We start from the raw sequence: 25,396 nt of genomic DNA, 5'->3' as shown, positions 1-25,396 counted from the left end.
GAGACTCTAGTTAAAAAAATCCTTGGTGGTAATGACAACAATATAGATGGAGACTGGTTCATAGGAGGTATAATTACCTTGAACTTAACTGCTGGTGGCTCTAGGTCTTGTACTTTCCTCACCTTTAAAAAACTGAACTAACAACATTAGTGTTAGAATGATTTGTATCATCAGTCAACCAAGTTGATTGATTTTTTTTTTTTTTGGTTGGGCAATGGGGGTTAAGTGACTTGCCCAGGGTCACACAGCTAGTAAGTGTTATGTGTCTGAGGCCAGATTTGAACTCGGGTCCACCTGAATCCAGGGCCGGTGCTCTATCCACTGTGCCACCTGGCTGCCCCGATTGATTTTTAATAGTAAGATTTCTTATTATAGTTTGTTTTTACCCAATTCAAGAATGTCATATATTCAAATACTCAGAATTCTACTGACCAATATTTGGTGAGGAGAACTTAGTAAATGCTGAGTAATATAGACTGGCCAACAAAGTTATCAAGTATAATATTGCAGGTACTTTCTGCTGGGCTCCCATTTCCTACTTAGTGCTTGTAAAAAGTGCAAGTGATAAACAAGTAGTAGTTGGTGGACCCTTAAATGAATAAACTCATTCAGAAAATTTCTTACCTTTTTTTTTTTGTTGTTGAAAATATCCTTTTCTATTTTAGGTCTTTGCCGGGAATTTTGATATGATTTAATATTGGGAACCCTCAGCATCTTATTGAAACTTTTACAAATATAATACCCTCCATATTCCCCCACCAAACTTTCCTGGTTTTATTAAGTTCAAAAGGCTCATTCAGAAGATGTAGTTTGATGTCAGTCTGTCAATCCCTTTCCCACCCTCTTCTTAACTGCATCTTCTGTATCTGTCTTTCAGGACAATAGTGTTGTTCCCTACAGACTTGTTTCATCTTTTTCATTTTTATTGACTTCATGTTAGTAATAAATCTGATTTATGTAGCTCTTTAAGATTTACAACCTTGACACAGTATTTGGGGAAGAAGTAAAATTGAGTCTGTTGTCTGCATGGCAGAAACACTGTTTTTAACAGTAGTTTCTCTCCATCTCTTCCTGGGGCCGTACCTCTTCATCAGTACCTCCTTAGGGCAAAATATAGATAAAGGACTGCAGTGTGGTATCTTCCATCTGTGAAAGGAATAGATAGCAGAAATTATTTCCATAACTTCTCATTTTTCCTTTCACTCAGGTAAAAACTCTAGCTCTTCATTATAAGACAGGAAAGAATTAAGCCCTATTTGTTAAAACTTTAGTCATTTAATTTGCTATCTTGGTATTTCATCAAGGAGTAGACAAGGCAGTAGAAAGGCTGCTGGATTTGGCATAAGAAAGAAAACCTGAATTTGAATTCTGACAGTTAATGATTTGTGTGATTTGGGGCAAGTCACTTCATTTCCTCAGCTGTAAAATAAGATCCTCTCTAAGGTCCCAACTTTAAATCTTTTGATCCTATTCAGTACCAACTACTAAGTATGTTTATGACCTTTTATTCTTTTGATAAGCTACAGATGAAGTATTAATTATTTGGAAGAATAATTTTAGGAGAGAAGGAAGTTAAAGTTATGTAGGATTACTTGTATATATTATTATATGTGGAATTGTAGCATGGGTTTAAATTGAGTAATAGAAAATTATGAAAAACAATGTAGTTATAGCAGTTTAGTTACAGTGTTAGGGGAGAATAGTGGCTAAATATATTTTATAAAGGTATTGAACAAGTTACAAACACTCAAATTGTATACATCCATATACAAGAAAGGTTAGCTGGCCCTACCTCTACGAATAGCAGCCAAACTCTCTGGACCAAACTTGCAGCCACCTTTGAGAGGAGTGACACATCCATATTTGTCACCTAGATCAGATCCTTTTGGCATTTGTGTATCCTTGCCCAGGTTGGTCACTAAGCAAGCATTTATTAAGCCTCACATGTGTTCCAGGCACTGTGCTAACCACTAGGAATACAGACAGGGGTGTTCTGGAGCCAACTCTAACCAGCTTGCTGAGAGCCAATTATTAAATTTTCAGAGTGAGTACTTATGTTTCAGAAATCAACAGTAACTGCAAATCAGAGTTTGATTTTTTTTTGGTTTGTCAATTGTCTAGAATAAATGTAGATTAAACAAATATTTCTGGAGAACCTGGTTATTACACATTTACCTGCACACCACTGTATTTCTTTATAAACACTGCTTGAGCTCAGCAGAGACTTAAGGAATGACTTCATCACTAAAGCCCTGGTTACTGTAGACTGATAATAACTAGCATTTATATAGTGCCTAAGGTTTACAAAGTTATTTGCATCCATTCCTTCATTTGATTCACTCTACATCCCAGGATACAGAGATAAAAAATGAAGGAATCACTGCCTTCATTCTAATGAGGAAGACAGTATGGGCATATATAAGTATTATATGCATGATATATAAAAAATAAATGTGAGGTGGTTTGGGAACAGAGGGAAGACCAGCAACTGGGAAATTCAGAAAAGGCTTCATGTAGTAGATGGTCCTTGTTCTCAGTCTTAAAGGGAGTCAGGGATTCCAGGAGGCTGAGTTGAGGAAGGAGTCCATTCCAATGATGGGGAACAGCAAGTCTAAGGCCTGGAAATAAGAGATGGAGTGTCTCATGTGAAGAAAAGCAAGTAGTTCAATATGACCAAATCGTAGAGTACATGGAGTAGAATAATATGTAAAAAGATGGGAAAGGAAGGAACAAGATTGTAAAGTTTTAAATGCTAATGAAGGAGTTTATATTTGTGTCTAGAGGTAATAGGGAGCCACTAGACCAGGGGTGGGAAATCTGTGGCCTTGAGGCCACATACGGCCCTCTGGGTCCTCAAGTGAGCCCTTTGGCTGAATTCAGCATTTGAGGACCTCTAGGCTGCAGGTTCCCCACCCCTCCACTAGACCCTATTGAATAGGGGGAGGGATTTTCTGGGTCAAACCTATCCTTTAGGGAAGTCATGTTAGTGGCTGTATAGAAAATAGATTGAATTAGGGATACTTGAAGAAGGGACACAATTTAGGAGACTTTGCACTAATCCTGGCTAAAGGTTATGAGAATCTGTAGTAGGGTGATGGCAATGTGAGTGGAGAAAAGGGGATTATAACAAAAGATGCTGTGGATATAGAAAGAACAGGATTTGGCAACCAATTGGATATGTGAGGTGAGAGTGAAGGGTGGAGGCTTACACCCAGGCTTTAACCTGGGTGACTAGAAGGATCGTGGTGTCATAGAGAAAGGTTTGGAAGAATGAAGGGTATGTAGGAAAAGGAAATTCCTCATTTGACGTGCTGAATTTGAAATGTCTGTAGGACATCAAGTTTAAGTGTCTGTTTAGGCAGTTGATGGGACTGCAGGTCTGTGCTTTTTAAAATTCTGTCTAAATTGCTCACAGAAATTTTAAACTTTATTGTTTAATGGCCTTCGTTTTTGTAGTGCTTTATGGATATTAGCTCAGTTGATCCACAGAATGGCTTTTTTATTACAGGCAAGGAAACTGAGGTTGAGAGAGGTTAAGTAACTTGGCCAGAGTTACACAACTAATGAGTAAGTGTCTTTTGGTCAGATTCATACTCGGGTCTTCCTGACTCTTAAATCCAGTACACTATCCAATCATCTACATAGCTGCCTTTTTTTTCCTCTTAAGTATTAGGGACGGTGATGAAGAAGAACATTTAAACTTTAGAGTTTACAAAAAACACTTCATTTACAACAGCTCATTTGAAAATTAGTACCTCCAGTTCCAAGGATAATAGTTAGATATGATCGTTATGGTCTTTGTTCTGAAAGTGCTGTATACACCTTAAAGTGGCATATGAATGTGGAATTCTCATTATTTACTATTATTATTATTGGAAGATGTCCTTTGCAGTTTTGTTGTGCCAACTTTAGATAAGCAGTTACTTTGCCTATATTATGAAAGTTATTACTGAGGTTTATTTTCACCAATATATTTAGGGAAGTCTTTTAACTATGATTTATCATTTATTGGAATATATGCTATATAAGTCTTTTTGAGTGATTATACAAAGAGGAAAAAAGTTGAAATTCAGTTGGGGTTTAATCATTATGTTTACTGTGTTTTATGGTACTCCCAAGGATTGTTGTGTTATTCGGCACTTCAGAAATAACTCCACAAAGTGTGATATTCCAGTATGCTACATAGTTTTGTAGAATTATCTGAAAGATCCTGTACATAGAGATTCTACAGGCTGATCTGTAATGTAAATCACCCCAAAATGTATTAGATTTTTTCAAGAAATCACTCAGAAAGACCACTATTAAGGGTCAGCTATATCAAAGCTCCACATGATTGCTTGATTGCTGTTTCATTGTTTTTCAGTTTTAAGTAAGTACAGGTACCCACTTCACAGAATCTCTTACCCTACTAAAATAGGGCAAATGGGAGAACGTTCAGGTTCTTTTTTTAATAGTAAAGGATATTGGTGCAGAGAGTGAGTGTTCAGAATTTTATTTTTTATTTTGAAATGTTCATCAGACCATCGTCAGGAATGGTTTCTAATACAATTCTATGTCTTTAAAGGTAAAGGTATATGATAACTTCATACACCATAGTTAAGGGTTCCATCCCATTTCTTTTTCTTCCTTAGCCATGTTACTAGTTAACCCACCTTGTTCCTTCTCTTTTTCCTTTTTTCTATTTCCTCCTTGATCTTTTACTCTAAACTCTGGCAGAGTTTTTTGTGCTTTTTAATTCTGGAGAGGTAAGAATTAGAAACTGCAGCATGACTTAGAGGGAGAAGTGAATTATATTCATAGACATCTATTCAGTTCATCAATTAAGTTAAATAAACACCTGCTAAGCTCAAGGGTTTGCATATTGGTGGAGAGAGTCTTCTTCATCTAAGGTTCCCTATGTCAGTAAAATCACAGGTCCAGTCTATGTACAAGACACATCAATTCCACAAAGTATTTATTGAGTTCCTACTGTGTATGGTTAAGGAGTGTTAAGGGGTCCCCTGAAGTTATCTTTTTGAGTTGCCTTATTTTCCAGAAGCACTGGACCGGAGGATATAGGAGGCTCTGAATGTGTCAAGGATGAAGTATCCCCCCATGTTAGCTGACATAACGTATTGTTTGCATCCCAGACTGGACTCCCTGTGTGTCCTTGGGAGTCAAGACAGGCGCCAGACAAACTGCAGTAGGCTTGTGCAGCTGGGACCCTTGTAGATAAGGAGATCATCGTGTCTTCATGGTCTAGCAGTTACCAAGGGAAAAGAAAATGAGGGGTTTTGTCTTTTTCCCACCTTTACTGCACCTTTTCCCCCTCCCATCCCACGCTCCTTTTATGTGTAGATAACTGGTATCTTCTTCCTTTGTGTTGTCATAAATATGCAAATTTCTGTATAGATTGTGAACTCTTTGGGTTCCACACACGAGTTCAGTTTTCTTGTAATAAACCTAGTTTTCATCTAAGTTTCATGAAGTTGTGTTTGTCGGTTGACAGTATTATGAGCACTATTATGAGCTGTTACAGAGGACCAATATAATGCCAGGGGTTGTTAAGGATAAAGGTGGGACTCAAGCTATACCTTCAGAGGATTTAGGTAAGCTGAGATAGTAGGGAAGTACATTACAGGTAAGGATCATGTACTAAGCAGAGACATGGAGACAGAAAAGCAAAAGTCTTTGGGTACTAGTAGATTAGTCGGTTATTAATCTACCAGCAAGTATTTATTAAGAACCTACTCTTTGCGAGGCACTGGTACTTGGATGCTGGCAATAAAGAGAAATAAGAAACAGTCATTGCCCTTGAAGAGACAACAGGCATAGACAGTGTAAGATTTAAACATACAGAACCAGATATGAAGTATCCTTGGAGGAGAAGGCACTAGCAGCTTTGGGGACTAGGAAGTAAGGTAAATATGCAGGTAAATTTGGAAGTGTTATTTGGGGCCATATAATGATAGAAACCATATTTTAAGAAGATTAATCTGACAATAAAAATTAGCAGTCTTTATTTTGCATCTTTCCCTCCTCACTGAGGAAATTTAACAACAAATGATGCCATGGAAAAGAGCATTATCAACTCTCACTAAAACATATTCTTCAAACCTTACCTAGTCTTTCTCTTTCTCCAAATCATCCTCTTGATTCCTACCTGATCTGGATCAAAATACGTCCGGAAAATAAGCTAAGTTAATTTCTTTCATGCCAAGCCTTAGCAGAATTTTTAAGGGATAGCAGTAGACTAGGATGGAAAGGGGATAGTATGTAGAGGAGATGAGGACCAGTCCTACTTTTTGTTATGCTAGAGGAGTTTGATTTGATTGCGTATGTAAAAACCTTATGTCTTTTTTGGCCCTGCAAGAAGCCTTTTTCTCCCAGCTGCTAATCTCCATGAATAACCACTTAGGCTCTAACTAGCATGGTATGGCAAAGCACAGACTTGGTTCTCATGGCATCTGCTTGTCAGGTTGTATGTAACCCTTGTGGGGTCTGGCAGAGATAAGCCTTTCTCAGTTGCCCCTTGCCAATCATACATTTTGGCTGTTCTCAGCATAGTCTGGAATATGAATGTCCTCGATATAGCTGCTTAGTCACCATGTCAACATAATGAAGTTCAGACTACTCTTCCAGATTTTGAATCCTATTGTAATGTTTCATACTTTGATTTTTTTTTGTTTTTCGAAGAAACTGTTAAATAGATAAAATATGCTTAGGTAATAGAATGATAATAAAATTTCAAGAACACAAAAACCTGGTAAAAACATAAATAATGGGAAGATGATTAAGATCATATGATTTAGAGTAGGAAGGAACCTTTCCTGTGCTAAATATTAACATTTTTAGTGCTGTTTTTAACTTGGACTCATTGAGTATAAGCGCCAGTGTCATAATTCTTTATGAACAAAGCTCAGTTAGGTCTATAGAGATTATTTTGTGTACATTTTTTTCCATTTGGTATCCAGCTGTCACGACTTAATTTGGCCAACAACAAGTATATTTAATACAGTTGTTAATTAGGATATTTACATATTCAGAGCCTTATTAGTTGTGAGTCTCATCACAGTGCTGTGAACCAAAAAGATAACTAGCTAGGAGGAGTCAGCAGAGGACTTTTTTCTATATCTTCCCTGCTCTAGGGAATTCCTGCTCTAATTTTTTTAAGGCTGTCATCTGTCCTCAATTTTTAAGATGTTGTCTATCCTCAATCATGACCACATATAGTCAGCACTTTAAAGATAGCTTAAATATCCCATAGACTTAATGTTGCTTGATCATTTCATAGTCCCTGATTTCCTTTTATACTAATTAGCCTATTTCACATTCACATCTGAAAGCAAGCTAAAAGGGTCAAAATTTTATAACTTGCTTATTATACATGTTTATTATAAACTGTTGCCTTTTTGCTCTCTAAGTATAGAGAAGAGAATACTGTGTTCATCAGTTTATGTGTCAACAATTTGATGTATCAGGTCAGCAGCCCAGGAAATTGAGGCCACAAGACTGATGACCAAGGTTCAAGTCCTGTCTCTGACCCAGTGGCAGTGTGATCCTAGGGAAATGTCCATTTCCTGGCTGTAACATAGGGATGATCACCCTTTTATGTACCTCACACACATGCCTGTCTTGCACTGGGAGAGCATGGGCTTGGGGTTGCAGCATTGAGGCCCAAATCCTGGCTTTGATACTTCTCTCTGACCTGTAGTTTGCCCAACTTCAGTTGAGGGATTTTGACCAGATGATTTTATTTTATTTTATTTGGGGGGGGGGGGTTGGGCAGTGGGGTTAAGTGACATGCCCAAGGTCATACAGCTAGTAAGTGTTATGTGTCTGAGGCCAGATTTGAACTCAGGTCCTCCTGAATCCAGGGTCAGTGCTCTATCCACTGCGCCACCTAGCTGCCCCCATTGACCAGATGATTTTAAGTTCTCTTGTAGTTCTAGATCTAGAATTATTTTCCCATTCTAGAATGTAAATTCCATAAGGGTAAGGCCTGTATCTCATCTAAATGTCATATCTCCCTTCCCCCGTTGCAGCATAGTGCCAAAACATCACTACAGCAAGAGGTGCTTAAGAAATGTTTGTTGAATTAAACTTCCAAATAAATCATGCCAGCTATTGTCCATAGTAGAGATAAACAGCTGACAAATTTGTCAGTATTGATTTTGTTTGTACTATTACTTTTCCTGTCTAACTGGTTATGTTATGTTGTATCATTGTGAGCAATCAGCGAGGAGTAGGGATGGGTAAGGTAGGCAGCTGCGCACTCAACATTCAGGGAATATTAATGTTACTTTTTTAGAAGCACACATTTTTATTGCCATTAAATTTTATTGATAGCATTTATATACTTTGGGATAAATCAAGGTAGATAGAACAGTGAAGGCTTAAAGCCTCTGGCAGACAGTACCATAGAGTTTAATAAACGTTAGGATCACAGGTGCTCATTCATCTGTTATTTGATATAGTTATAGAAACGCTAGCAATAGCAGTAAGATGAGAGAAGGAAATTATAAAAAAAAAATAGGCAAAGAGGAGGTAACTGATAACGTGATAGTTTAGTTAGAAAAAGCCTAGAAAATCAAAGAAACCTATGGAGACAAAAGCATCCTTAATAAAGGTGCAGGCTATAGAATAAACCTACAAAAATCAAATACATTTTTAGAACTATGGAATGAATAAAATATTTAGGTGTCCATCTACAAAAGCACACTCATTACTTCTGTAGGTTCAGTTACACAATGCTCCGTAAAGAAATAAAGAGCAACTTAAATAGTCGGAGGAATATTCAGTGATCATGGGTGGGCTGTGCCAACATTAATAAAAATAGCAATAGTACCAAAGTTAATTTGTAATTTTAATGCTATGGCAACCAAACTACCAAGACACCTTACAGCATGAATATTGAATTTTTAAATTTGATATAATGATTGAAGCTATGTTTTAAAAACGAAGATTAATCTGGCAGTAAGAACTGGCTGTCTTATTTTACATTTCACAAAAGAATCAGAACTTAATAAAAATAATGAAATTCATTTGAAGGACAAAACATCTAGAATTTGAAGAGAAATAATGAAAAAAGGTAGAAATTGAGGAAGAATAGAACTTCAGACCTCAAAATTTATTATAAAACAACATCTCTAGGGCAGGGTAGGTTGGTAGAAATGTAATAATATATTCCAAATTGTTATCTTTTGGAATTACCTCTGTTCCTTTGTCTGTGTTAAGAATTTATCTCCTATCCACAACTTTAAAAGGTTTATGATCTGCTTGTCTTCTAATTTCTTTATAGTATGATTTTTAATTTCCAGGTCGCATATCCATTTAGAATTTATTTTGAAAATGGTTTAAGATGTTAGTGGTCTATGCCTACCATGAAGCTGCTAAGTGGGAAAATGAAGAAAGTACTAGGACTGGAATCAGGAAGAACTGAGTTCAGATTTGACCTCAGATACCTATTAGCTGTCTATCCCTGGACAATACCAGGTTCCTCAAATGTAAAATGGGAATAATAATAATAATCGCTACCTTCCAGGGTTGTAAGGATCGAATGAGGTAATAATTGTAAAATGCTTAGCATAGTGCCTGGTCCATAGTAGCAGCTAACTAAATGTTAGCCATTATTGTTATTCTATCCAGTTTTTTCAGTGCCAACTAAAAGAGGTCTTCTTTCTTAATAATTTGTTTTCAGGTTTATGGAAAATTAGAATCCTGAGTTCCACTATTTCTGATTCTCCCTTGTCTATTTCACTGATTTAATTCTCAATTTTTTTTTAGCCAACATCAAATGGTTTTAATAGCTGCTGTGTTTTTTTTTATTTTTTATGTATTTGATTTTTAATTTATGGAATAAAACAAGTATTTCCATAACATAACAAAAAAAAAAAAGATTGCACATGAAACTTCAACTCTATTATATACAATTGCCATTCCTTTTAAATATATAATAAAGTATCATGTAATTTTTTCTTTTATTGTTCCTCCCCCTGCCCCCTGAAAATAGGGTTGTATATGCCACTAAAACTTGTCTTAATATTGTTATGTCTTTGTTGTCCATGTGTTTATCTAAGCCTTTCTTAAACATATTGTTTTCAGTCTTTACGACCTTTAGAGGGAAGATTAAAGTTCTGCACATTACTTTCATTATGCACATCAGTATTTCCTTTTACTTGCCCCAAGGTTTAAAACCTTTAGGGGTACCCTCTTTATATACTAGAGTTTGGTGAAGAATTCCATATTTTCTCTATCCTTGATGCTATAAGCTTTCATTATATCATGCCTCCATTTTCACCTTTGCAGACTGAAAAAAATCCTATTTTTTCCGCTGAAATTACAGAAATTGCTTTACCATAGCTTGATTATTTTAATTACTCATTTTGACTGTCTTAGAGGATATATTTTTGGAGTGCATATGGGGCCAGGAATGGTAATGACTACAGGAACTACATGATGTATTCCCCCTATACATGCGTAGTTTTATTCCTAGATAAAACAATTTTTGTTTTCCAGTCTCAAACTCATTTTGTGATCGAGAAGCTCAACCATCATATCCACTGTATCCTATGCCCCTAGTTTTATTCCTTTGTTAGCAAACTGTTGTACTTTTTTTTTTGGTAGGGGAGAGGAAGAGGGGGTTACATGAGGCTGGTAGAGAAAAATGAAGCAGGTGGTAAGAGGATGATTATGGCAGTCTTGGAGTATGATGACCTGATAACTTCATGAACTTCTGACTCAGACGTTTCCAAAACAGACTACTCTATAATAGTTTATCAGAGTAGACACATAATTTCCAGTAGCTTTCATCAGATACTTATTCTTGTAAAGATTGTGTTAATTTTTTTGTAGTTGGCTTTTCCTATTTCCTTTTATTTTCGTTTGAGGTTCTTTTTAATTAAACTGAAAATAGTCTTACTATATGTTAATATATGAAGTACTATATAAATGTATGATGGTAGTAGAAATAAGAACAGCAATATTCTTAATGCAAAGATGTACTTAAAAAAAAAGAAGAAACCCTACATTCTAATAAAAGTTCTTCTAAAATATCTTTTAGTATTGTTTTTTTTTTTTGTCAGTTTTTAATCTAATGGGGTTCTTTAAATAGAATCTATCATGGTACAAATAAGGAAATTAAACAATAAAAACATGTCTTTCATACATAATATTTTGTAGTTTTACAAAGCACTCTTTACAACAACCTGCTGAAATAGGTGTTGCATAGAAGCAGCAATAGAGAGGCTTTGTCTGTGCTACTCAGTGTCAGAGCAGAGAATTTCCCTCTTCCAGCCAGCTTCATTCTTTTGTCACTGTCCTCTCCTGCCTCTTGGCAGTCATATGCATTAATGTTCATTTGAGAAATATATGTTCTAATATCAATCATCAGACATAACATAATAAGTAATATGATAAATAACACAAGAACAAAAACTCATGATCACATTCCTTATTCTCCTTTAATTATCCTTTAACATTGATCTCTTCAGTCTTTAATACAAGGTGAAACAAATACCCTTGCTTTTCCTTTGAGTTAAGGAATGCTTACTTTACATTCTGTTTTTCCTCTTATTTCTGATTATTGCCAATTTTTTTCCTTTTTATTCTGTATAGAAATTTGGATGTTTATCTATCCTTCTTAAGTTATGTGGATATAGTATAGTTTTAGGATTCTCATTCTTATATTTATTCCTATATTGTAAATATTTTATTATCACAAGAGTATTTGACTCCTAAGTATTATTTTTAATATTAACTGTAGCTTCTGTAATTTCCAAGTTCTTTAGCATCATCCTAACCTAAAATCCTAAAGTGGATTCAGTATTAAGCTTTAAACAAGTCCTAATGCATTAACAGCCACATTTTACACATTAAGTTCATAAGGCAAATTTAGAATAATAATTTTTGTACAGTGAATATTAAGCATTGCAGGTGTATAAGTTACAATAAGCAATTATGGTTTTCCTTAATGTATATCAGATATTTAACTAAAACAAACATAATTTGAAAAGCATTCATTTCCACTTTTCAAAATATAATTAAAACTAGTCTTGGATTTAGGTAGTAAATTGATTTTAAACTACATTTTAATTTTTAAATCTAGAGAAAAGTAATATCCATATTGAAAACCATTTCATAAACATGAAATTATTGTTCTATAGAGAAGATGGCAAGTCTAGAATATAGAGAGACTGGTTCTCATAGCAGTCATTTGGAGCCTCCCTTTATACCATATTTGTCAATTGTATCATATGTCAGGCAGCTGACTATTTTCAGAAACAGTGTTCATGACTAAGGCCCACAGTTACCCTTTGGAAGATCGAAAGGAATTATATATATTTTTAAAAGGTGATCCTGTGTGTATGTGTATTTCTATTATTAAGTTTGATTTCTTGCATATTTGTTTAACCCCTTTATTATCATGTGGACTTTTATATTACTAAATATATGGTTAAGGTCAAACTAAAAGTCATCTTACATTTAGAAACTAACATATCAGTTACAAGAGCATATGGTTAAATATTTTGGCTAACAGTTATCATTGATTTAAAGTTTTCATTTGTAAAAATTACCTGTTATACACCATCATACTGTTGTAACAACTCAGCCAAATTTATTTGTAAAAATAATATTTTTAAGATAATTTTACTTTTGTTTGGGATCAAGGGCAAAAATCTAGAAATAAATAACTTTAGTTACAGTTGTACATTATAATAAGGAACTTTTTTGTCATAATTCCTTAAATTTGTTTATTTCTGAATACATAAAAGTGTACTCATACACCAATAACATAACTTTTGAAACTTTCATTTACTTAATATTATAACTTCATAATCCATTAAAGTTTGTTCCAGTTGTAAACATTTGATTTTGTTTGTGTCTAACATAATCTTTTAAAAATGTTAACTCTAAAATAAATATTGTTTTCCATTGAAGATTGCCAAGGTTTTTTTTAACCTTAAGATTTGTAATTTATTTAGAAAGTCAATTATATTTAGCTATATAGCTGACATTGAATTGTTATTTTTCAGGTGGTTGAACAGGGTATGTTTGTAAAGCACTGCAAAGTAGAAGTATATCTAACAGAATTAAAGCTGTGTGAAAATGGAAATATGAACAATGTTGTAACACGAAGATTTAGCAAAGCTGACACAATAGGTATGAACAATCTATAATTTTTTATGACAAAATAAATCACTGCACTCAGATAATTTATTGTAACCTTACTAGTTCTGTCAGGACTTGGTACAATTTGAGGGGAAGGGTTCTATTTAAAGGATTTGGCTTGAAACTTAAATGTTGTTATATTGGTATAATTTTAACCAGAAATTGAATTATTTGGTGTGAAGTTTTTAAAGTAATCTTAAAATGTCACCATTTGCATTTTGTGGGTATTTTAATTAGGGTTTTTTTTTTAAGAGAGATTTATATTTTAAGTCAATACAAGTTATACAATATTTATTGTTTGAAGGGGAATTAAAATTGATAACAGTAAAATGTGTATTTAAGTAAATCTATTGTTAGCACTTAGTGAATTTTTTTGTTCCTTTTTAAAAATTGAAAATAACCTAACTACATAGTTATTATCCTCTTTCCCTTGGTAAATGAGAATATAAAGGCACAAAAGTGGCATTATGAAGAAATTTTAATGGAGCTTAAAGAATTGATAATTACATTTATTTTTAGTCATTCATCTCAATTGTATATGTTTTTCTTTCTTCTTTGTTTCAACTCTGCAGTTGAAATTCTGAAGGCCCCCCAAAAATGTTTTTTTAGCATAAAACTGAGTAATATTGTTATATTAAATTAATTTTTAAAGTTATCATTGGATTTAAAATGCCCCTATAAGTACTTTGTAAAAAGCAGCGTGGCCCAGTGGATAGACAGCCCCCCTCAAAGCCAAGAAGACCTCGGTTTGAGTCCTGCCTCTTCACACATACTGACTGGTGGCAGCTGTGGCACAGTACCCAAAGCACTATGCCTGGTCTGACTTTAAATTCAGCCTCAGATCCTTGCTAGCGATGTGACCCTGGTGAAGTCATTTAACCTCTGTTGGCCTCAGTTTCCTCAACTATGCAATGAGAATAATAATAACACCTACCTACCCAGGTTGTTGTGATGATCAAATGAAATAATTATAAAGTGCTTAGCATAGTGCCTGGCACATAGTAAGTGCTTAATAAATGCTTATTTTCTTCCTTCTTTCCTGTGTGACCCTGGGGCCAGGTACTTTAGGTTCCCAGCACTCTTGGCCACTCTCTAAGACTTAAAGTTGCAGAAAAGGTGCTACCCTGCACTGGTAAATTGGCTCCCCTCGGAGTTTCCCGAACTAATGAAATCACAGGTCTGATCTCTTTCCCTGCAGTATCTTGTGTATTATGTTTTAGAGACATGATACATTTTCCAATAAGTCTACATGTACTAATTGTATGAAAGTGGGTTCTTTCTTTTTAAATAAAGCATTTGTAGAATAGGCTTTTGGAATTAATGACAATGGCATCTGTCTTGTTTAAAAGCTTTAGAAAAAGGAAAAGAGTGCCAGGTACATCAAGCCTCTCTTCTGACTGTTACTCCTGATGTCCTCATTATTGAAGACACTAGCAGTCACTAGAGGCTAACTGAGATTGGATAGCTCTGAGACTTCTCAGTTTGCTTGGTCAGCATTCCTCACACTCTCAGAACTGTGTGAGTGCTTGATTTTCACCAGTGACGTTGGGCTCTGGGTTGCTTCTACATCACAGCAAGAACCCATTTTCACCTGACTCTTTCATGTGCAGAAAACCACTGCTTATTCTAGTGAGTGATGGGTTAATAAGTACATTGTGGTTTATAGAATTTCTGCTTGTTCCTGTTTAAAGCTCAAGCATGTGAAGGGCTCTGTATTGTATTGTATTGATTGTCATTTTAGGGGGGAAACGTTAAATGGTAAATGTATGATTATATTCAATTTATTCAGAATGAGAATTCTTATTGAGCCCTTGAATATTTGGTTCATTAAAGGGCATAAAACAAATATAAAACAAATAATTTTCAGTATTATCCATAAAATAATATGTGAGTTATATTATTGAAATCAGGATAAATCTTTTAGAATTACTTAATACAGTCTGCTACATAAGATTATTCTAGAAAACAATTCTTAAGTATTTCAACTAAATTAACTAAGAATCTCTGTTTAAAAGTTCAAGTTTTTCAACTTTTTTATGAGAGAATCTGAGTGAGAGCATCAGAGATCTTGGAAAAAAAACTAAGAATGTTATTTTTTTTTTTAGCTTACTAACCTAAACTTAACTTATTTAGTAAGGAACATTTAATAATGTCATATTACTCTGGATTTACAGTTATCAAGTTTATGTAAATTGAGCATTACCTTTTATATAATTTGAGCACATGTATATTGAAGTTAAGTAAAACTGTTTGGATTAGTCACATTTTCTGTAGGAGATGAATTTTGATGAAATAAAAGAGAAATCATATATTAGTAGTAATGGGGGGGATGTGAATATATATCACAAAGTAACAGAAGTCTTAGAGATCACTTAGTCCAAGATACAGAGAAAGGGAATTCTCAGGTGAAGAAAGTCCTTCTACCAATGCAGGTCGGTGCCTTCTCTGAAACGTCTAGAGTCTAATAGAATTGGCTAGAACACTATGAGGCTAAGGAACTTGGCCAGATCAAGTAGCCAGTTTATGTACGATGCTGTACTTGCACACAGGTCTTCTGGCTTCAAAAGCCACCTCCCGTTATGCTGTACTAACTAATCTATTCCAAAACTTCTTGTTTTCAGATATATCTTTCATTTTATTTCTCTTTGATCTAAAAAAATCAATGAATAATAACCAAAATGCTATATTTATATAAACATATGTAACTTCCCCTTTGTAGCTCCACATAGCTACCAAAGTGATTTTCCTAAAGTTCAGGTCTGATCATGTCACCCACTCAGCAAACCCTACTTGTTCTGCTGCATCTAGAGTCAGATATAAGCTTTCCTATTTTTAGTCTTCTTAGTACATACCCTGTATGTACCCTGTGTTCTCCCCATACCAGTCTAACTATTTTGCACACACCATGCATGAATCTCCCATCTTTGTACCTTTGCGCTGGCAGTCTCCCATAATTTGAATGCATTCTTTCCTCACCTCTGTCTTTTGGAATTTTTGGTTTGCTTCAAAACTCTGCTCAAGTGTCACCTTCTTCATGAAGCCTTTCCTTATCCTATTCTGTTCCCCCACCCCACTCTGATCCTATGGTAACCAACCTATATTTTATATTTCCAAAACTACCCTATAATCATCTTATATCTATTCTATATGGTCATGTGTTTTTATTGCCTTCTCCATTAGAATTATAAACTTCTTGAGGCCAGAGAGTATTTTCACTTTTGTCTTTGTAGCCATACCTCTTTACTCAGTTCCTTGTACCTAGGAATCTCTTAATAAATGTTTTTTGATTGATGAGAATATGCCAGCTTATGAAAAATTAATTTATAAGTTAGTTGTTTGAAACAACACATTTTCCATTAGGAAATTTTAATACTTCTTTCTTTTTCATTTAGTCCCTATAAGGAAGATCAAAGTCTCATTGTGGATAGTAAGGAGGGAAATAAGATTCAGCTGCAGTGCATCTCTATTTACTGTATTTTGGTTTGCCTAGGCACTCTATCACAGAAGCAGTGTATGGGGACTCTAGAAGGATGAGTTAAATATAGTGTTTATAGGATGGGGGAACTTTTTTTTATCACCCTTACCCATTGGTCCTATTCGAATCACTATTGAGACAAATGAACCTCAGATTTTATCCCCTTTAGGGGACAACCTGAAGAAAAATATTTCTTATATTACAAAGTTCTGGTTTTAGAACAGAGAACATTTTGCTTTCATAGTCTGTCTACAAGCCTTTGACCTCTTTCATTTATTTCAAACTATATTTCCTTACATTTTTTCCCATCCTTTCTCAGCCTGCCTTCTTAATGAAGTCATCAAATACTTGTTTATATTTTGACTTGGTTAGGGAGATCTTGTTCATTTTTTCATGGAATTTTCTATTTCCTCCTCTGCAGTAAATATTGTCACACAAACGAGTTGTTTTCATGGTAGTCTATTCTCTTATTATGAACAATGCAAAGTATGATGACCAGAAAAACACACGTCTGTGCGTGCGCACCCACGAACACACACATACTCACACACAAAATGATGTTTCTTATTGCCTTTGGACTTAAAACCACTTCTTTGCAGTTTGTCAACATTAATGTGTTTTAATTCTTCCAGCGGTAGTCTGTGATCAAAAAACCTTATAAAAGTACTAATAATGAAATTTATGTTTATAAATAGTTTTAAAACTCAGTGGTTCTTATCACCCTCTGCTACTGTGATACCATGACTGGAAATAGAAGGGAGCCACTGAGAACTGAGAACCATGATATATCTTACTTTGTTTCATATATTGTCCTGACCAAAGAAAAACCTTGTAGATAGCTTACTAATGATGATCCCTCTGCTTAGTTAGGCTGGTTCTTGTTCACCCTGTTTAGACAGTCTCCTCCTGAAAGCAAGAACCCAGGATCACATTCATGCCTCAGTGAGGGTGGAAATTGGTCTTTTTTTGGTGGCTTTGCCAAAATTGTTTAACAAATACAAAGCTTCAAGGACTCAGTTTTTCTACTCTGATCCTTGTCCAAGCCTTTTTATTGCAAAACTGAGAACATATTGTCACTTTGAGAGACGCTAACCTCACCCGCAGCTAGGTTCTTTTATTGTTCAGTTATTTTTTCTCATTCCTTCTTTAGGAAGTACTATAATAGTTTTTAAAAGCTTCCCCTTCCTGGAAGATCATATTCGTGTCAACAGAGAATATAATTAATATGCCAATGCCAGTAAGAATTTAAGAACATTTGAAAACTTGTTCATTTTGATTTTTTTTTCATCTAAATTTGATCTCTTGACATTTTCTCATTTGCTAGCAAAATATGTAATAAAAGAATGTTTAGTAAATGATACATAGTCTAATTTGGAATATTTTTTAAAATTCATTTTATTAATTAGCTTTTGTTTTAAATATCTCATTCAATTTTATTTTTGAGATCTATATTAAAGGTACCATTTTGTTTAGATATGCTTTATAACCTAACTGATTCATATTAAAGAAGAGAAATTTAGGTTTTGTCAATATGTTTGGTTTGGGTTATAATTATAGAGCTGTGTTTTACTGATTATAATTTTTATTAGGTAAACTTCAATACATTTATTTCTTAAATTTTGATTACTCTGATATTTAGCTCATTCTAGTATATTTGAGTCTTAATAACTTTAAATTTTAAGAAACAGTGTTATCAAAACATTTTATATGCTGAATTGTAATTTTGCGTTTGATTTATTTTATAGTCACATAATTGATACACAGGAATAGAATGTGATAATAAAATATATACTTCAAAGTACCATATTTGGGGGGAATTGGTTTTAATTTTAAGATCTATGTGTTTCACTGCTATGGTAATTGCTTTGAAGACTACTTATCTTTAATGGTCTTGATTTAATTTGTTATAGCTGAAGTTATTCAAAGGTAAATATCACATCCATTATTTATCAAATAATGAACTAGTTGCTGTAAAAAGCCATTTTGACCTTTAGTTTCTGTGATTTATGTTTGATTTATCTCTTTATTATTGATTTGAATGGAGTGGCTATTAATTTTTTTAAACATACATTTGAAATAAAAATCACTTGTGTAACATAATTTAACATTTTTGTGGCTTATGTTGGAATTTTTGCCTACAGATGCTTTAGTTCTGAAAATAATTACTTTTCAGAATTATCTTTTCTTCCTAAAGCATCCTTGATTTTGAAAATGCTCCTCACAGTACTCATATGTTTATAGATATGTCAGATTCTTCTTGCCCTCCTAATAGTATGTGAAGTTTCTTTTTTTTTTTTTAAATCTGTTCTTTATTATAGACCCATGATTTCATGGTATAGGAAACTGATGAAGAAATTCCCTCTACCAATGCAGATCATTAACTGTTATACAGTTTGTAGTTTTTAAGGGTTGTGTTGGATACTTACAGGTTTAAGTGACATGCCTAGGGCAGTGAATGTGGGGGCACGTGTGTATGGGTAAGAAAGAAAGAAAGATGGGACTTGAATGCAGTTTTGTCTGACTCTCAGGCCAGCTTCCTGTCCACTATGTCATCTTCCCTCTTATTTAAAGTTTTGAACTATTAATTAGTGATTAATTTTTTGATGTGGTGAACTTTTAAAAAAGTTTTTACATTTATATTTCTTTCTTTAAATTCAGATACAATTGAAAAAGAAATAAGAAAAATCTTCAATATTCCTGATGAAAAAGAGACCAGATTATGGAATAAATACATGAGTAATACATTTGAACCACTAAATAAGCCAGACAGTACCATTCAGGATGCTGGTTTATATCAAGGACAGGTATTGTTCATCAACACTTTTTATTTTAAGTATGCTAGATACCACTCCCTGTGTATTCATGTATTGGTTGCGTACCTATATAATCCATAATGGGCTCAGTAGACCTAAAAGGTATTAATTAATGGATCACTGTAATCCTGGAGAAGGTAATCTAATGAAGGACTGAAGGGCTCTGTCCTTGGCCCTATTCTGTTCAACATTTTTATCAGTGTCTTAGATGAAGGCATCATATATATCATATATCTATCAAATATATGGGTGCATTTAGGGGATAATGGCTACATTTAAAACAGAATAAAGATCTGAAAATTTCCTGGTAGGCAAGGAGTACATAAGTATAATAAGGTAAATATAACATCTTATTTTTAGTTTCCAAAAATTTACCTCTACAAGGATGGAGTTTTGACTAAGTAACAAGTTCATGTGAAAAAATCCAAAAGCTTTATTGACCTTAATCAGCATAAGCCCAAAGTAGATCATGGAGGTGGGGAAAATCTAATAATGCTTTTATATCACAAAGAAATGTATTGTCCAGAATGCTGGTGATAGAGTTGCACTGTTCTCCATCCTTGTTGGATTACATCTAGAAATACATTCAGTTCTCGATGTTACTTTAAAAAACATATTGATAAGTTGGAGTGGCTACAGAGGTGTTAAGGAGATCTTAAACTATGTCATACATGGACTGGTGAAATGACCTGCAAAAGGAAGACTTGGAAAGGAGGGCCTATTATAGCTTTCTTTAGATATCTGAAGAATTATCTGTGGAAGAAAATTCATACTGCTTGGCCTCAGAGAGTAGAAGTTGGATACTTTCTGTACTCGTATCCTCAGAGATACAAGCACAGTACGTTGGCACATACTGGACTTCATAAGACATGTCATTTCTTTACAAGGAAAAACTTCCTAGCAGTGCTGTTCAAAAAAATTGAATAGCTTTAGATGTTTTAGAGAGTGTGCATGTGTTAAAAGTTAGATAGAGGACCTCTGAGATTCCTTCTAACTCTTGAGGTTCCATGATTCTGTGACTTGGGACACAGCTTGTTAAAGCTTAGTAACACTTCTTGATGGGAGACAGTCAACAGCTGAGATTGGCACATTTTACTCTTAGTAGGCTTTCATTAAATGTTTCTTGAATTGAAATCAATTTCACATAAATGAGCAAATAGGCTAGTGAAAAATACATTTATACAATATGTTCACATTTTATTATAATTCAGCTAGTTGAATTTTCTTCCTTACAGCTTCTCTGTAATATCTATCACTTCCAACATCTTGTTAACATTTATTTAAATTCTTTATTGATGACCATCCCTCCAAATGTTTCTATTCTGCATTGACTTAAATTCAGCAAAAGTGGGCAGAGAAACCTATCTGAAAACCATTTGTTTGGAAGAGGATGCTGCCAGGGACAGTTTAGAAAGGCGTAACTGTTTAGATTCTTATTTGACTAAAAGGTAATATTGTCCATTTCAGTGAGAGTGTGGTGAGAACAATACTTGGGTTAGGGGGAAGATGGGTAAAATTGAATAATTGCTCAACGTCTCTTGAGCCACATCTCCACAGGTGTGGCTTTAACATGTTTAAGGTTTTAACATAATATCCACATATGAACATGTAAGTACATAAATTTCAATGCCTAAATGGATAACTGTAGCATTACTTGCTACTTCACATCATCCATGCCACTTTTTTATCAGTACAGAGTAGAGATGATTTTAGAATTACCATCTATATTATTGTTTCTATAAAATAATTCTTATTAAAGACTATTTAAAGTTAATATGAATTCAAAGTAATTACAGTGAAATAAGCATTTTTTGGCATCTAGTATTAGTTGTGCTAACTAGCTGTGCAACCTTTGGCCAAGCCATATTTCCCTGAGCCTTTCTCTATTTCCTCAACTTTTAAAATGAGAAGATTTGACCAGGTGACACATCTGAGATCTCTTGTGACTCTCAACTTCAGTGAGTAGCCCAGACATTTTCCTATGATAATCATGGTAATTGTTTATAATAATATTGTTTCAGCAAAACCTGGTTACCTTTTCTTATCATAATTATGTGTTGTGATGTTCATAATTGATCACATACACACACACACATACTCATTCATATACATGTAGTGCTTAAAGATTGAAAATGCACCTTTGCTAACAAAAACCCTATAACATAGGTAGTGCAGGTATTGTGTCCATTTTACAGATGAGGAAACTGAAGCTCAGAAAAGTTAATATATATTGTCAGAGCCGAGATTCAAATGCACATCTCCTGTTTCCAAGTCCTGTTTTCTCTTATTTAGACATTCATTGTTAGCCATTTTTAGAAAGTTTGGTTTGCTAAGCCCTTGGTTACTTCTCAGTTCAGAAAAATGATAAAATATTAGGAGTTAGAAGACACCTCAGAGGTCATTTTATTAACTCTAGCCTACTTTTCTATTCTTTTGAGCTTTGTGTTGATAATTTTGATAAGCATCCCATTTATGCTTTTTTTCAAGTCAGTGATAAAAATGTTGAACTGATGAAGAACAAGGATAACCCTGTAACATTCCTAGAGCCTTTCCTCTAGATTAACATTCTTATTAATCAGTGCTCTTTTGGTCTGTTCATTTAATTTTATATGTACAGTAGTTATACAGTCATAAAGCCTATATCATTTCACAAGAATGTCATGAGAGATTTTCCTTGCTGAGATATAAGTATATAATGTGTACTACTTATATGACTGGCTATTGAAATAAGAATGTCATTTTTCTTACTGCCTCCTAGTGATCCCTGTATCCATTCCTGAATACACTGACGAAACAAGTAGAGCAAGAATCATAACACACTGGTTAAATGATTTTTTTGTAGTCATACAAATAGTACTCGTTCTCTACAGATCAGTTCTCAGAGTTTGACATCGATTCCTAAGAAAATAACGATACAGATTTTGCTAGGTGTTTTGTTTACTCGGGTAATGAGTTGAAACTAAGATCAAAACCTGGTTGTTATGATATCTAGCCATAAGTCAATTTTTTTTTCTATTGCTATATCACATCTGAACCCATTTCTTTTTTGGACTAAAAATTAAAAACTGTAGTGGGTAAATTTTGGTTTTTAACTTTAAAATTATAGAAGACCATTTTACTACATATTATTTGCAGATGCTAGTAATAGAGCAGAAAAATGAAGATGGAACATGGCCAAGGGGTCCTTCAACTCCGAAGTAAGTGTCTTAATTTTTTTATTGACTTACTACTGAGTGATTCAGCCTTTGTGCTCTTATAGCTACTTTTTGTATATTAAAATGCGGAATGATTGAAAGAGTGTACCTGAAATATAATCTATATGCCCCCATTAAATGTTTCAGGATTTTTTTCTTAATTTTCAAATTGATTTAAACTTGTATTTATACTAATGCATCTTATTAAAAGTGGCAAATCTGTATTGTAAAATATTTTATGTTTTTATTGGCAATATTGATGTAAAAAGGATATTTTTGAGAAATAAGAAATAGAATGCCAATTCCTGATGAATGACAGGGTCAAAATTTAAGATACTTTTCTAACTATCTTCAGATATTGATCATAGGGCATGTGTTGGTAATAGTTCATTTATATAGTATAGACAAATGCTTTTGGTGCCATGTTGACTTTAATTTTAATAAGCAAAACAATTTAGCTATCTACTTGCTCATAACATAAAAGAAAACAATCTTAAATTAAACTGCAGTCTTAAAATATACATAATAATTGTGCAACAGTTATATAGTTTATTTTTTTTTGAAATATCCATAAAAATTGCTTTTTTGGGAAACTGCTGGGCATCCTAGTTAAATGCTTGTTTTCATAGCCAAGTTACGGTGGATAACTGTACAAAGGTGTGTACTTGGTACAAAGAGAAAACAAGGGATACATGTAGGTTGAGTAGTGCAGTGAGAGATTTAGTCTACCTTGCAAAATGGGAATAATTTCTGTTTGGAAGTTTATATTCAATTACTGGTTCCTTACTAAGGTTAAAATTTGAATTAAAATTGGATCTTCTTGTATTTAGAGTTCCATAAACTTGATTTGTCTTGGCACATAATTTGCAAAGATATTCAGTACATTGAAGAAAACTGATACAGTGGAAAGAACACTAGATTTAGAGTCTAGGTCAGCTCTTGGATGCCCTTTAACTCGCTGTGTGATAACTGTCAAGTTGTTTAATTGATTAGAGCCTATTCTTTAAAATGAGGATCCTGCCAGTGTTACAAGGATCACATGAGATAATATATGTAAAACACTTACCTGTAAAGTACTATAGAACTGCAAGTTGCTATTATTATTAGTATTGTTATTACTATTATTAGAGTCGTGCAAAAGATTCACTTAGTCACTGACATTCTTCTTGAAATTGTTGATTTCCTGTTGAAAGATGAGTTTTTTTGATCCTTCATTTCATTGAATATCTTTCCTTCAACTTTAATTGTTTTTTGAAATCAATACATTTGCTTAATATGTGCAATTGTAAAAATGCTGCTTGGAGGAGATATAGAAATCTAAAGCATCATCTTATCCTTAAGTAGCTCACAATCTAGTTTGAGAAACAAGGCACATTATGTCATACTATTATGTTGCTAAGTAAAAATACAAAGGATAAATTCAGTATGACAGTACCAGAGATACCCATTAAAAAATATGTGATGTCAAATGAATGGTTTGTAGTTTATTGAAAATTGGTAGCATTGTCCTACAAATATAATTGAAGGGATAGGACATTGTATTATTTTGTTAAATTATGAATTAATATCTTGGGCCAATCAGAATTTAATGAGATTTGGAATTATGTATTGTATGACCAATACTGTTTCCTAGCAGATATTTCAGTTAGCTTGATTTTTACATAGTCATTCAGTATCAGGAAACTTGATAGTTTGTGGCACAATAAGAAAATTTTACTTTTTTATTGAAAATTATCTGAAAGGTAGTATTTAGTGGATAGGAAGCCTTCCTTAGAATCAGGAAGTCCTGGATTCAAGTCCTTCCTCTGACAGGAAAAAAAAAAAAAAGCTGTGTGGGCAAATCACTTAACTTCCTATTGCCCTAGACAACTTTATCATCTGCGGGGGGGGGGGGGGGGGGGGTGTTCCCCCCCCCAGAATTCCTTTCACCTCAGAACAATCACACATCTGCACTCCTCTCCCCAAATAAAAAAATGGTATGACTAAACTGCCCCTTTGATTGTTCTTCCTAGTTAGTGATTGAAATGTTTTAAAATAAACCATTTCATATTGGAGAGGGCTTGCCAGGAAACTTAACAAATAAGGTAATCTCTATAAAACCACACTGGAGATCTTCTTTTACCAAGAAAATACTATATTTAACAAGAAAATACCAAATACTTTATTTAAATGACTTTGGCTGAAACTAAAAGCAAATGATCACAAATATTCCAGAAGTCAAAAAAAGTATCTTTAGGTTATTTTGGTCAAAATTAAGACGTCTTGTATATTCACCTAGAGGTTTATTTGAATAACAACATTTAGCAGTGGGCCTGGAGTCAGGAAGACCTGAGTTAAAATCCAGCCTCAGCCACTTACTAGCAGTGTAACCTTGGGCAAGTCCCTTAACCTCTCTGTGCCTCAAATTCCTTATCTTTAAGTGAGGATATTAATAGCACCTACAGCCTAGGATTGTTATGAGTATCAAATCAGAAAATATTTGTAAAGTGCTTAAGCACAATGCCTGGCACATAGCACTGTATTATTATTATTGTTATTATCTTTATTTCTAGCCTATTATAAAACTTTGGGATACATACTGTATATGAATAACTGTAAGTTAATGCAATATAACAGATATACAAGATTCAAGGTAAAAACTTGGGGTTCATCTATGAGTATGGACTTGAGGGGCACTCATAATACTCGTGAGAAAACCTCAGCAAAATAAGTTCAAATGAGAATATTGAGCCAATATTTTTTAACTGAGGGTCTGAGCCAGTAGT

The 25,396-nt window shown here is 34.0% G+C and overlaps 1 protein-coding gene across 4 annotated transcripts in view; it reads left to right on the top strand.

Annotated features, from left to right (window-relative positions):
- The window catches only part of USP15 (ubiquitin specific peptidase 15), a 157,309-nt gene that overhangs the window by 44,555 nt on the left and 87,358 nt on the right, over positions 1 to 25,396 (top strand). For all 4 annotated transcript variants that reach the window (XR_003568433.1, XM_027854170.1, XM_027854169.1 and 1 more), the window contains exons 4-6: positions 13,014 to 13,140; positions 19,283 to 19,428; positions 22,573 to 22,634. Coding sequence is in view for 3 of the 4 variants with exons in the window: in XM_027854170.1 (XP_027709971.1) it covers positions 13,014 to 13,140; positions 19,283 to 19,428; positions 22,573 to 22,634 (335 nt within the window). In the remaining variant the exon portion in view is untranslated. The remainder of the gene's footprint in view (positions 1 to 13,013; positions 13,141 to 19,282; positions 19,429 to 22,572; positions 22,635 to 25,396) is intronic.

Source organism: Vombatus ursinus, unplaced genomic scaffold, assembly GCF_900497805.2.
Source record: "Vombatus ursinus unplaced genomic scaffold, bare-nosed wombat genome assembly UNPS02010320.1, whole genome shotgun sequence".
Taxonomy (NCBI): Eukaryota; Metazoa; Chordata; class Mammalia; order Diprotodontia; family Vombatidae; genus Vombatus; species Vombatus ursinus.
This window is presented reverse-complemented; position numbering and strand designations above follow the sequence as displayed.